The following is a 15,042-nucleotide window of genomic DNA, read 5'->3' as shown; positions in this document are numbered from 1 at the left end:
AAAAATAATATAGTAAAAAAACTACTATCATAGGAGAACCACATTTAAGATGAGAAGCTTGAAGAAATGATAAATCAACAAAATACAGCATAGATAAAACATAAATTTCATACACAGGTAGACGGGCATTAGGGTGTAAGACCGGACAAAATATAGGTGGTTGTAATTGATTTAGGTTTTGAGGTCTATGGTTAAGTAGAGCGATAGTAGAAATAATTAATAAGGATAATTGAGGGCGGAAACGGAACCATCACTACTTGGATAATATATCTCAAAGGACTGTTTAGGCTACATAAACAAGGTTTTAGAACTCCAAAATAACAAAAAATAATCACTAGAAATGGATATGTTCACACTGTTTAACCGATATACGCATGCGTACGTTTACCGTAAATCCAATGTATATAAACTGCCCAATTATAAATTCGTAGAAAATCATAATAGTACATCATTTGTTCATAAATACCGTGCAAGTGCATAGAATCATTAAAAAATGACCCATCAATGTTCGAGGCGTCCGTTAAACGATGTGATGACTAGCGTTTGTTTTTCATCGTGATTAAATCTTAGAGCTTCACATATCCAATAGAATTCGAAGCCGTCTTCCATAGATAATATTACAGCTAATCATGATGCTAGTATAGTGTTGTTCAGCCTCTGCGATGGTATGGTTTTATTATAGCAAACAAGTTTAGGACTATATTATTTCGTGTAGATGTTTTTTTTTTTTGCGTTCTTGGAGGCGTTTTAAACAATATATGTTATGTATTCCTTAGCCGTTAGCTTGCAAGTCATTTTTTGATTCCAATAATTTTTATGTTTTTTAGGAACACTGCGTGATTGTGATGGTGCATATTTCGGTCAATTTAGTTAATTGTAGAGGTCAAAATATACCATGTCGTGAAACACCAACATAAAACGTAATGTAATATATTCTAGCTTGTACTATGTTATACTTGTATAACATACTTGTTATCTTGTACTGAATCCTATATTCAGTCACTGAATTATCTAGTTTTATTTAGAGGGTGGGGAATCTATCTAATATGGAAATTTCCTTTGTGTGCAACTGTTATGGCTATATAATTATTATGTCTAACCGTCCCAATTTTCTTATGCTGATATTGACCACCGAAGATAAATCATTTTTATCATAGTCTGATGAAGTGTATTCATGTTAGTAATGTCATCATTGACCTCGACATATAATTAATATATTCATAATGGACGTTTAAAATATAGTAGGAATAATTGACATTCATCCAAAAATGAGTTTTTTTTTGTAAGTCATTACCTATTTACCGAACTTTATATTACTATAAAGACTTTATAATAAAGTATGGACGTAGTATATGTGTTTAAAGCATAAAATTACAAGCTTGTATATATTTTTTACGATATAGTTAAACCGCATCGATTATCTTCAGATGAAGCCTTAATATTGTTTACATGAATTTAACTAGTTACCTTATACTTGTAGCCCGTTATACAGACAAATCCATGTAGGTATAGTGTACCTGTACACTTTGGATTTTTTACAGCCGTGTCCCACAGGCGCGTTTTTTACTATTTTTTAACAATATACATTTTTCGAGTGCGTTTAACTTACACTTATACACTTTCTTCACCATTTATATATATATATATGTATAGTTCGTATTTTACATATTATCATTGTTATTACTATTATTATTATTGTTATTAGTATTATTATAATGTATCGCTTTTGTTGTATACAGTCATAAAAGATCCCATTCGCGTTCGGCTTGTAAATTGCCCGAAACCGATCTGGAGTTTACACGTCTGTACGTGATTTTAATTATGTTTCCTCTATTAATTTTACCCTATTCAAAAACGACACCGGTAATTTATGCCGTTTCTAAACTTCGTAACCGACTGAAATGTTATAAGTATTTCTTGTACACACAATGCACGCACAGGAACCGCAGTAACTTAAAAAAAAATACCTCTCAATTCTTCAACGCGCTGTATATTATTTACTATTTATTATACATTGCGGATGAACCTTTAATCTATATCGCTATTACAAAGTCTGCTAGAAAAACATCAGTCATCACAAACATTTATTATGGCTTAATATAATATTGCAATAGACATTTATGTAGAAAATAATATGATTAAAACTTGAAAATGGATTATAAATATTTTTAACGATATTATACTCCCGGTAATGTTTTTTTTTTCAACAACTATCGATGAACAAATAAGTTTAAAAAAAAAATAGAAAACCGATATCTCTCGGTACATTTATATATATATGTAGATAAAACGTATGGTTCGTAAAACTGGTATTGACATTCAGACGAAACAATTAATAATTTTATTACATCAGATCAAAGGTGCCGACGCCGCCGCCGACCAACGCGGTATCACATACGTTTGCCCGAGGATTAATATATACACGTGATTGTATTTGAATGTCTTTGTTGTTTTTTTACATTTTATACCTTTTTAAATAACGCGTTATCTGTCCATAGAAAACAACGTAAATTTCGTACATCCGTTCCGATGATGAACGCCACACTACACCCAGTCGTTCCAATGTGGTGTATTCCACTTACAGTGTACACACAGTGCTAAGTGAAACTGACTTCATAATCTTGTGAACTCGACCAACTATGTATAGCATTAACCTAGATCGTAGACGAAGGAATAAAAACCCTAAGGGACTGTGTGAGAAAAATGATGGGTCCAAATTTCTGTTGAAATCACATATTACTCAAACGTACTAAAGAAAAAATAATTGTTTATTGAGGTGACACTCTTCAAAGTTCTGTAACCGATACATAATATACATACTTGTGTTACTATTGTTCAAGTTACGTTGTAAGAATCCTGATCAGCTGAATAAAACCTGACTAGAAGAACCGCCGATTAGATGGAGTAGGAAGATCTATCCCAGCGAACTAAACTGTCACTGCAAACCAACCAAACCTCATCTCCTATATTCATAACATGAGTAGTCTTTGGTTTTCTTGATCAATCCCTCCAAAATTCAGTTTAATGTAACCGGTCTAAGTTCCAAGTTAATCTGTTTCAAGACTATATACCTAAAATACACAAGGTACACAAGTTACATCCAACTGTATCCAGTTATAAGTTTCAAAACAACGTAACTACTAACATTTTAAGTTACAAGTTACTTATTATTTAATTTGTATTTATCTAATTATTCTATGCAAAAACTCTGTAAAACTTGTGTTCATTTTGTTTTAAAAAATATATAAATTAGGTTTAATGATTTAGAAATGTATCAGCTATATGTGATAGTGTGATAATTTAAAGTATTGAAGTCCTGAAAAAAATGGACTTAGTTTTTTATGTTTATAGTTCTTGTACAATTACCAAATCGATAGCTTCTTATCACGAGAGTAATATTCTCATATCGCTTTTGAGGTAAATAAAAACTAGGACGATAACAAATGCGATATATTATATCGTGAAATATTAAAAAAGATCATGTGCCAATGGTTAGACTTAGTCGACACATTAAGCCTATTGCTGTGACATTGAAACTCTAAAATTATGTTACTGCTGTTACTGCAATGACTGTATAACATTTTGAAATCTTAACTAGTTAGAAAAAAAAAAAAAATGTTTTCTTAAATCGTTCCCGTTTCAAAATGAGTTTATCACGACCGCGACTGGAAGTGTTACGGCGATCTGCGCATTTTACTTTAGTACATATAATACTGAGGAGCAGTGTTCGTCTTGTGTTGTAAATGTCTTATATTGTATTATATTTCCCGTTGCCCTTCATACTGCGGCTGTCGTCTGCCAGTGTAGAACGACCGAGCAGCGTTTGATCTCTTTTTCGGCTACACTTGTCTGTGTATTATTATATACACCGTCCGTGCAATGTGCCAGAATAAAAAGAAAATACACACTATCAATCAACGTGTACACTAGACTTTTTCGGCTGACGACTCTTTCGACTCGGTGTGACGGCGGCGGCGGACGAGCACATTTTCATGTAAATAGAACCGCGTTCTTCTGCCGCCGACAACGCCTAATTTTTTATATACTATATTTTATATATTAATTTATTATAAGCGCTCATTCATAGTCGTAATACCGGCGATCTTGTATCTTCCTAATAACGCAACGCAATGCAGGTGTATACACTCTGTACGCCCTGTCTAGGATCCGTAAAGTCGGCCTACAGTACACGCACAAGCGGAAATGGATATAGCCCAAATAGGGGTAGCCGAAACGACTTACCAAAAGCTCGGTTCAAAGTCATAGCGGTTAACTATTGCGAGAATCTATAAAGGGGTCCCGTGGACCAGGAAATCTGATGTAAAAAAAAAGTCAAACTATATATTATGCCTCTGAAAAAAACATTGTTTTACCGAATTCACTGCAGGCCTTAGAAAGTCTGAGCTAGAGCCGGTACCCGAGTGTTATCGGTACGAATCCCCGTGACCTGTATATAAACCATGTTATATTAATCGATTATTAGCTAAGAATGTTTTCAAAATAGTTAATCATTATCTACATCAGTATCAGCGGTGTTGTGTCAATTACAAAATAATTGAGGTCTTAGATCAGTACAATATTATAAGACTACATAGTTCCCACATTAATTGGCACGGTTTGTTGGGTTTGTACCCATACTTAAACCAGAAATCGATGGAACCAATACAAAATTCATAACGTTCTCCGAGATGGACACGGGATTTCGGCTCTTATTTGTCTTTCTGAGTCGTCCGTGGAAAAATTATCGCTGGACCAGGAATTTTACGGGCGTAAGGCTTGGGTTTACGACGTGGCACCGGCCGTCAGTGGTTCTCACGAAAACTCAATTATAAAACGCTGTAAAAGTACAAACTTGTGCATCCCTAACGGAGACAATAATTACTGAACGACCACGACCGTTTGACCGCACCCCATCGCGACGACTCAATTAAATTGGAGCACATGATGATAACCCCCTCGGCTTGAGCGCAGCTGCGGTTTTACGTGGAAAACAATTATTATTGCTGTATACTACTCGTATACCTACTTACACGCGAATGGCATATAATATAGCGTGATACGCGCTTTGAAATTCCAGTTATACACATAATATTATACGTATACAGAAACAGGGTACACATATTGGTTTTGTATCGACAAGATTTATGGGTTTTGCGGAAACAACATGGCACACGAACACTCGGAATAAAGGGAGGAAGCTTAACGACGGTAATTCAAAATGTAAGCGCCTCTGCCAACAGTATAATTTGCTATAACGTCGGTGATCATTGACCGCGCGCACTGTACTTACTTCAAAGGAGCTCGTCATCGGTCGTCGATTTTGCAGTATAAAATAAATACACAAATTTGGTTAAAAAAAGCAGACATCATCGGGGAACGGACTAAATCATAAAAAATCAAGCCAAGACGGTTATTTGGTAATGAAATAAGTACCCGCGTTTTAAGTGTCTCTCGTCGATCATCAATTCTGGTCATCTGTCGCAATCGTTGATAACATTTAGGTTAGGTAACACTTGGCCTAAAGCCAACCCACCTGGTAACATTGTCAGTTCAATGTTTATATTGATATAACTACAATATCCGTCGGTCCCCAGACTCCATTGAAATTATATGTTCAAGACCGCCGACCGCCTACCGCCTACCGATAATTATTTTCTTCTTTGTCCATCATATTGTCTGTGTATGAATAAATACAAACGAAAACAAAATCGATTACTGTTATCACGAAGTCATCGGCGATGTGTTAATCGATACGTTTATGCGCCTTGTCTTTGTGGACAACCGACAAGAACAGCTGTTTTATCGGTTTTCCCTTATGTTTCCATTTTCTAGGTAGGCAATCGAAGCCTGAACATTATCGAACCAACAAAACGGACTGATAGGTATTTGCTGGTAGTTCGTGAACTGAGTAGAAGAGGTTTAAAACTTCAGTCTTTAACACAAAATGTTGATTTCATATTATAATATTTTAATGTAGGGTCAAAGGTTGAATGGTGCTTGTATTTTGATGTTGCACAATCGGCTGTAACTAGACAGCGCGAAACGCTCTCGTTTGATAAGCAGTAGCACATAGGAATTACTAACGGCGGGGGGGCTGTTTGGAAAACCAAAATCGACTTAATACACTATTATGCTTCGACGTTCATAGTAGTAAGTCATGCGTTCCGTTTATTGTGTGATCGGTAAATAATGTAAACTTGATATTGTGTACATAATAAGTGCATGATATAAAATGACAATAATATAAGTGCGAAATCCTCGCTAATGAGCGCGCGCTCGCCCTTCCACGTCGTAAGATTTATTATTATTATGTGTAAATATTATTATGTTATTGTGTTAGGTGTTGCTGAATAATAATATTTCATTGTGAGCGAGCGTGAAGAGAACAGCGACGGTTTTTTTCCGTACAAAGGGTCGTAACGGCTAATCCGTATGATGCGTTTGCGCTATGCTTTTATTCGTGTTCACGAGACCATCTTCATAAACCCTTAACCGTCCGGTTAGGTTTATGCGCAACCACTCGTCGAACAGAAAAAAAGAAAAGACTACCGAATGTTTAAGTATTCCGCCTTGTTTCACATACCTCTTCGCTTCTCAGCATATGCATATTCGGACGAAAGCCTATTCAGTCAAAATACACCTAAGCATTTTCGGTCATATCAAATTTTGAACACTAAACCAATAATAAAATATATGTATACGTTATAATTTATAATGTCGAGTGAATACTCTATGTTATGCGTTTAGTTGTAATGAAAACACCTACTTTGATTCAAAACAATTATACCTTATACGAATAAATTATTATGATGTACCATTCATGTATTACACGCTATATGGACATTAACAAGTGAATTCGTGGTAATTTTTATTAATTTGCTCAACTACTTAAATCGTTGGCAATACAAATGAGCTTCTTTTTTTTAACATTTACTCAGTGCAGTATGCGTTGGTTTTTTACTCTTTACAGCTGCTGGCCGGGTGGTCTACGGTGTTGTTGACACAGCTTAGATTTTAGCGCCACTGCGATGGGACCACGTTTAAAGACGGTTTGGGCTTTTTTCCCCCCTTTAAATAATATTCTACTGTTTGTAACACACGCACCGCGTTCGTCGATAAACTGCACATTGTCATCTTCAGATAATAAAAGCATCATTTCCCCATCCCCCGTGCACTACATAACGCACGTGCACAGATAATTCATAGCGTGACTCCGCCCCGCTTAAACGAGTCAATGCCCATCCTCAATATTATTCGCATGGACGAGGTGCTCTTCACTGCAAATTGTGTCGTCACGACATAATTATGGTTTCCAACGTTTTTATCGTCAAACGTCGTGATCGCTGTTCTCGATAAGACATTACATTATTACTACTTAAACATGATATTTTGTAATTTTCCTTTGTTGTTTTAACAGGTCAGGTTACCCTTTACTTTGTCAGGTATAAAAAACCAGATCTGCGCGAAAATGATTTTCCATTATTTGCGCGCCTCGTCTTATAATGGTCTTATCTCTCGTAGGTTTATTGTAAAACGTAACGATCGACATGAGTTTGAAACGTTCACAAAATAATCAATATATTATTATCTGGTAGTACTACTCGCCAAATACCAGCAAAAATTCCTCAGTGGCGAAGATTTCACGAATTATCAATGTATGCCTTTAGACTTAGCACATACTATTTTTGTTACTCTCAATTGAGTAATAGAATTAACAATTAGGTTAAACATTTAAACAAACTATACCATATGTGTTAATATGTATTCATACATATGTGTTGCAATGTGTGTAATATGTATTCATTTAACTTGGGCAAGTACCTACTCATATAAAAAGCAAACATTTTGGACTTGATTAAAAAACAATGAATTCAACACCGTGTTTTTCTTGTCTTGATTACCTTTTTGGCGTCCTGTTAGGAAAATTAATTCAAATAACAATATAGATAGGTTAGGTTTAATAACTATAGTTATTATGTTATTGAACAAAATATATATTTTGTTCATACAACAATTTGTTCAATTATGTTATTGAACAAAATATATATATATATACATATGTGATGATAAACATAACTGAATTACCGGTTAAGCTTAAAACTCAGATTTAAAACAAATTAAGCTGTAAATGCCTATGGTTTTTATATTAAATAATAATTGAATACATCCTTACTTCGAAATCGGTAAAATCTTCAAAAAGTGTTTAATATTTTTAATAATAAAATAGTAAATTACTTGTTAGCAGTTCAAAATGTAAACAATACTAAGTAACATTTTTCCATGGTTCGAACATACAATAATTACTCCAAATTCAAATTCCTTTCATTGTTTGAAAATTACAAATTATCTTTACACTGTAAATTGGTTTATTTATGTGTTTATTATAGTAAGCATTATTAAGGACCATTGTCAAGTTTAACCATATATTTTAACTTTTAAGTATCTAACATATAGTATCATAATATTATGTATGTTTTTAATTTAACTGTCTGCTCTTAAGTTTTTGGACTGCGAGTGCATTTTTCTATTGAGTAAAATCATTTTTCTCTTCAGTACGAGCTGGTTTACATAATATGTAATATGTTTTATTATATCCTAGATGTTTAGTGAGCTGCAAACAGCAAGTATTACTGTCGGTTATATTTTCTAGTTTGATTTGGTTACTGTAATTACGGCTCCGAGTTGACCTAACGGTTTAGCGCCAGTACGAATAACTCATTGCGCAAAAACTACAAAAGCAATAATATAATATTATATTGTGTATACATAACTATACTGCATGAGATGTGGAATAATTACTATGCAATGCCAGTGATTCGTTTTTCCGCGCGTGGGCGTTTTGTCTTGGAAGACAAACACGTAAGTTATCGGTCCCGGTTGTTGCTAATAATAGAATAATTAAAAAATACTTTAAACAATAAAAGTTGTGTATATATTAATAATATTATATGGTGCCCAACCCGTAACCCGGCTGGAAGATTTTATTATCGTTCAAGGCGAGCTGATCGCAGTCCGGCATCACACTGCGCCACAATAATCACATTATATAAATAAAATATACTTGTATATATGTATATATTATTATAATAGTACAATAGAGGCGAATATTAAATGTATAGCTATAAAATATCGTGTTGTCCTATCAAGCGGCTAATGTCGGTCTGCGGATACGATAAACGGCCGGTAATTAATATACTACCAACGCGGATCATCTCGTCTCGCCACGAAAAGCCAATTAATTAGAAGTTAGGCCGAGACCCCTTGAGCTCTCTCTCTCTCTCTCTCTCTCTCGCCACAGGACCTCTGATAGCAGCAACAAGCCGAGATACTTATACATTTACTCTTTTCGGAGGGCCTCGGTTTGTGTATATTATTATATTATTTTACCTCGGTTTTTTTTAAATTTTATTAATTTAACAATGACACGGGTACCATTAATTTCGATTAAGGTCGATGCGCGCGTTTAAGAGGATCATACGTTTCGACACGGATACCATGAATTCCATTCCTGTATAATTATTCTATACATATTATTTAAGTCTAGGCGGCTAAATGTAAGATGGTTTATATGCACATGTTTATATATCGACCATAGGTTTCGACGGTAAAATAAAAGTCGGTATACATTATGAAAAAATATTAAATAACAGCCTTGAATTAGTCACAATATTATTATACAGGGTGATCCAACTTTTAGTTACATATTTTACTACATTTTTCAATATTTTGAAATTTTTTATCACCGCAGTCCTTATAAGCTAAAAAGGGGGATTTTTGTTTTTTTTTTTAATGGCAACATACGTTTTTAATTACATAAATTTGTAGACAAAAAATAAAAAAATATGTTAGCGTTTGAAATTTGAATTTTCATTTATTTGTACATATTTGTTATGACTTTATAAAGATTTGATTTTTTTTTTTACTGTATTTCTTAATATTTTCAATCGTTACTAAAAAAGACGAGTAGTTTTATTACATTGCATACAAATAATTTGACATGTTACCGTACTCTGTATGATAATCAGATATAATAAATAACCTATAATCTAAGTAATCTGTATATAAGAACCTTTGTCTATTTCGAAATCTTTTATAGTGAATTCCTATAGTTGTTAGAATGTTATCGCCAAATGGACAATGCGAACATAAATATGAATTTGATGTGCTACCGGTTTTGGAAAACCGAAGAAATATGATTTTATTATTAAGAGGAAATGTAGTATCTTAACAAAGTCATGACTAATGAACAGATTAATAAAAATACAAATTTTTAACGCTAACATATTTTTAACTTTTTTTTGTCTACAAATGTATGTAATTAAAATCATATGTTGCCATTTAAAAAAAAAATAAGAATCCCCCTTTTTGGCTTATAAAGACTAGTGATAAAAATTTTCAAAATATTAAAAAATGTAGTAAAATATTTACCTAAAAGTTTAAATCAATAGCACATGAATCTGATTAAAGTGTAAACATGGTATCGACAACCGGCATATTATTGTCTTGGATATTATTATTTAGAACACTTACGCTAAGTATATACAAGGGTTACACTGTACACTATAATACAAAGTGGTGACTCGATGTTTACATTGAACACGAATGCCGGATACAGCGGTGCGTTGTGTATAATACAATTTATTTATTTATATATAAATACAAATAGTGCAACCAGCGGCGATAACAACTATGCTATTATATACCGTGGGAACCGAATTGTCTTTCTGTGCTGGCGTTGCCGCGAGGATACGACTTAAACGGCTATTGTATTGTTTTTTTATTAATTTAACCGAAAACGATTTTTTAAATATTATTTCAAACCATGTGTCAAGTACACATTTATTTGTTTAACTAACAAATTTAAACCGTTAACAACCCAACCGAAAAGTAAGCCGGACAAGCATGCCTACCTCAGCGCGCTGTCAGGTGTGCAATGTGCACATTATTAAAAATTAACACTTCATGATTAAGTCTAATATTATACATAATACCTATATATTATATCGTACACATTTTTGTTTCGGTTCAAACGTTTAGATAGACCCAGGCAATGGAATGTATGTGTTGTTGCAATAATTCCCAATTAATAATTTTACTTATTTAATATAATTATTTTAAAAGATGTTTTGTTTTTGTGTTTTTTCAGCTGTACACTGCCGGCAATGAAATAGACAGACGTAGTTTCCTGGACTCGCTGTTCAGTTTTATGCAGGAACAAGGTAAGCAAAAAATTGTATAAAATATATATATACACATCATTACGGTATCATTCCATGTCATTATGTTATATGGATTTTCTTTTTTTTATAATTTCACATTGTATATTATTTCCACCGGCAGTAATGTTAACAACGCCGCCACCGCTTATCTGAGCACACACACACACACGACTACAAAGTAGAAAAAAAATGCACTCCGGTGAAATAATAATGGATATTTTTTTTTACGACACTCGCAAGTCCATGTAGTGATAATAACAAAATATACAATATCGCAAAATAATATCCGTCCGTATATAATATCTGCACATAATATAATACACGTATAAATGTAATATACCTTATGTATTACCTTTTGGAAAATTACACATTATGGCGTCCGAGTAGTTTATACTGTATACATAAAGTTTGTTGTTAAACAACTATAGCGATGGATACGAGTTTAATTTAAAAATTATATCAAGTTAAAATTTGTATAAACTTATTTATAAAAAAGGCTCTGCGACCACCGGCGTTGGTGTAATAAAATATTAATATTATTTTTATGGTTTTCACTGCATATCGAGTGTCGGTGGAAAAATTAAAAAAATTAAAAAACTCCCAAAGGCTAACTGTTTTTTTTTTTTAGATTGGTTTACTGTCAATTGAAATTCGAACATTTTAAAAGAGTGAATGCAATACAAGGTCTTAGTTAAATCATAAAATTATTATGGAATTGTTTTCCTGGTCTGCTAAAGTCAGGGGTTTCCGAGTCCTTGAGATCCTTAGAAATAATATAGTATGCATAGTCTTTCGTGCGGAGACCAAAAAGCGATTTTTTACGGATGCCGCTATATAAAACCCGCGTTAGTACTAAAAATCATTCGCTGTGTAATAAGAAGAAAATATAATTTATAAATAATAATAATAATGTATCGAACACAAAACGCATGAACAGATTTTTACGGTCATTTCGCACACCGTCCAGGCGCATATTATACATGTGTATACCTACACCCAATATACTTCTTACATATGTCTGTTTCCAATAAAACACTCCCTCCGTCCATAATATTTTTTATATGTATTTTCGGTTTTTGTTTTATTTGCCTATAAAACAATTCATATCGGTTTACATATATATATATAAGTATAATATTTTATAATAATGGACTGGGAGACCGGAGACCCCCGGTCCTCAGCATTTAGTACCCACAATCGGTAGGCCAACCGGTAAGATATTCAACACGGCGTTCAACGAAAACACAATGCCAATTTCTGACAAGCCTATAATAATCCAGCGGCCATATTATTGCTTCTTTTTTGTCCACCATTATTTTACATCTCGCGTTCGATCCCCTCTGCATTTATATTTTTTGCCCGCCGTTATAACACAACAATATATACTTAAAATAAAAAAAAATTGACGGCTTTTATTTCGTCTCCGGGTCAGAGATCATGCCGCACAAAAAACGATTCTTCGAAATCAGTTTAAAATTTAATAATATAATATATTTTTGTTTTATAATAATTCCGTTTTATTAGCTGTCACAGATGCCAGGACAATGCTATTGTCGCCTTAGTTTAATCTTAAAAAAAAAATGTTTGTATCTATTATAATTATTAAAATAACACAAATACGGTCCAGATGGAGGGGAGAGTTTTTCTTAAAATATTGTTACAAATAAAAAATTATAGTATGTAATTGAGCCTTAGTTTACTACACTATTGCCCAGACGGCAAATAATAAATTTAATATTTCAATAGAAAATAATATTATAAAGTTTGGTTAAAATATGGTTTTATTATAAAAAATGTGTACAACATGAATGTTAAGTAAGTAAGTTGTCTAAAACCCCAATTGCAATTTTTGTAGTTTTTTTATTTTAAGGAAATTTTAGTTAATGTAATTTTATAATATTATATCGTTTTCTAATGTTTACGTTTTTTAGTATATTTAGGAGCCGTATTGACTTTTGAAACTCAATATGTAACCTTTTATATTATTAACTTTTTGAATTAAGAAATTTTTGATAAATTGTTAAATAGGTTTGAATGATTATTTTTAGCGTTATTCGCGTTTAAAGTTTAATGGGGAGCAGTAATGGGAGTGGTAAAAAATAATATACTAGTGTATTTAAGTAAGATATTTTAAAAACGTTTTCAAAAACTAAAACTGTAAATAAATTCCGATAGTTAAATTAATTAAAAAATATATTCTAAAAAAACATTTCTGATAACCTAACATAACTTAGCAAAATTCGTTTTAACATTCTCGGGGTAAAAAAATTATAACGTTAAACCTAGTTCATGAACATAATTTTGAACTGAACAAATAAATAACGGTTAACGGAACCCTGCTTGGTTAAAAAATTAATTATTCATTTTTCTTGTGTCATAATTAGGTCTAGCCAATAAAAAAAGTTACTTTATTTATTATTAATGAATTTCCACATAGATAGATAGCGCTGTGTGAATTCACAAAATATAAATGCCTAGACAATTATTGCTTGCTTTATAGGATAGAGGATACGATAACTGTTACCATCATTATAACACATAAAGTCGTGGCCTTGAATGCAAATTCTACATTCGGTTATCCTTGTATAATAAGGATTATGTCAGTTTAAAAAACATTATTATAATTATTACTAACATAGGTTTACTGGCGTTGATTATTTATTATACCGAATATAATACATACACTTTTTGGGTGTACCTAAAATTCGAAATTACTATTACTGTTATGACAAATGTCGGTTAATGATGTTTTCAATATGAGTATTCGGTTGATTACGCATTCGTAAATGTAAATATTAATTTTTAGGCTCATTACAATATTAATAGTGTATAATAATAATAATATCAGGTATACGTGTACAATATAATGTCATTCGGCGTGATATACAGGCGCACGCAGCCATTTAAAAAGGAACAAAATTATAATAGCTGGTACACAATAATTTTCATTAAAAAAACCAATATGGGTGTCACAGCACCAATGCAGGTACATAATATAATAACGCTTAAAAAACAATCCGAGGCGTGCAGTAGTATAATGCTTGTATAAACCGCGCCATAGTTGTAAATAGATAATTGGTAATTAGCGCGGGTATACAATAAAATTAATTCAGACTATTCAGCTGTGGTATACGCGTTGTATATTATATTCGAGACACCGCCATAGCCTGTTTACCGTTAATAATTTCACTTACCTGACAATTATATTAAAATATGTAATTATATATTTCACTATTTCGATAATTGTATTAATTGTTTCGGTAACTGTGTATGAGTAGGTGCGGCGGTTATACGATGGTCGATGAAACAACAAAGTGTCACTTTATTATTTTAACCAAATACACGTGGAAATGAATTAATATTGTTGATATGTCGTCATAAAATGAAATCTGAAAAGTTTTCATTCGAAAACACATTTCAACGAATTCTTAAAATAATTTTTTTACCTCCTCCTAAGAGAAGGTATTGCGATCAACGATCTATCGTGTCATTGCAAATCTGGTAACGAAAAATAGAGTTCTTGGGTGTAAATCATTAAAGTTGTTTAATCCAGTTTGTCCAATGATCGTTGAAGAACTTTATTATGCGTTTGAATGAGAAAATAATAACACCTACCTATGCACAGCGACTGACTTGTCGGTGATAAATATTTTATGGAAATTATCAGCAAATATATTACTTATGTTGTAATTGCACATAACAGGAAATTCGACAGAGCTGAACAATGACCAATATTTATCAGATTCTTTTTGTACCAGAATAAAAAAAAAATAAGATAAAGTTTATTGCTTTGAAACCACAACAATGTACGCTTTACAAAACA

At 32.6% G+C, this 15,042-nt stretch overlaps 1 protein-coding gene across 2 annotated transcripts in view; it reads left to right on the top strand.

The window, feature by feature from the left end:
* LOC126835444 (protein dead ringer-like) overlaps nucleotides 1-15,042 on the top strand; it is a 70,614-nt gene that overhangs the window by 30,299 nt on the left and 25,273 nt on the right. For both annotated transcript variants that reach the window (XM_050568036.1, XM_050568037.1), the window contains exon 4: nucleotides 11,147-11,219. In XM_050568036.1, the coding sequence (XP_050423993.1) occupies nucleotides 11,147-11,219 (73 nt within the window). The remainder of the gene's footprint in view (nucleotides 1-11,146; nucleotides 11,220-15,042) is intronic.

The sequence above is a fragment of the Adelges cooleyi genome, unplaced genomic scaffold (assembly GCF_023614345.1).
Source record: "Adelges cooleyi isolate 19-005CV unplaced genomic scaffold, UGA_ACOO_1.1 ACOO_flye_CR_arks_rails_tigmint_CR_PRNA_23, whole genome shotgun sequence".
NCBI classification, from domain to species: Eukaryota; Metazoa; Arthropoda; class Insecta; order Hemiptera; family Adelgidae; genus Adelges; species Adelges cooleyi.
This window is presented reverse-complemented; position numbering and strand designations above follow the sequence as displayed.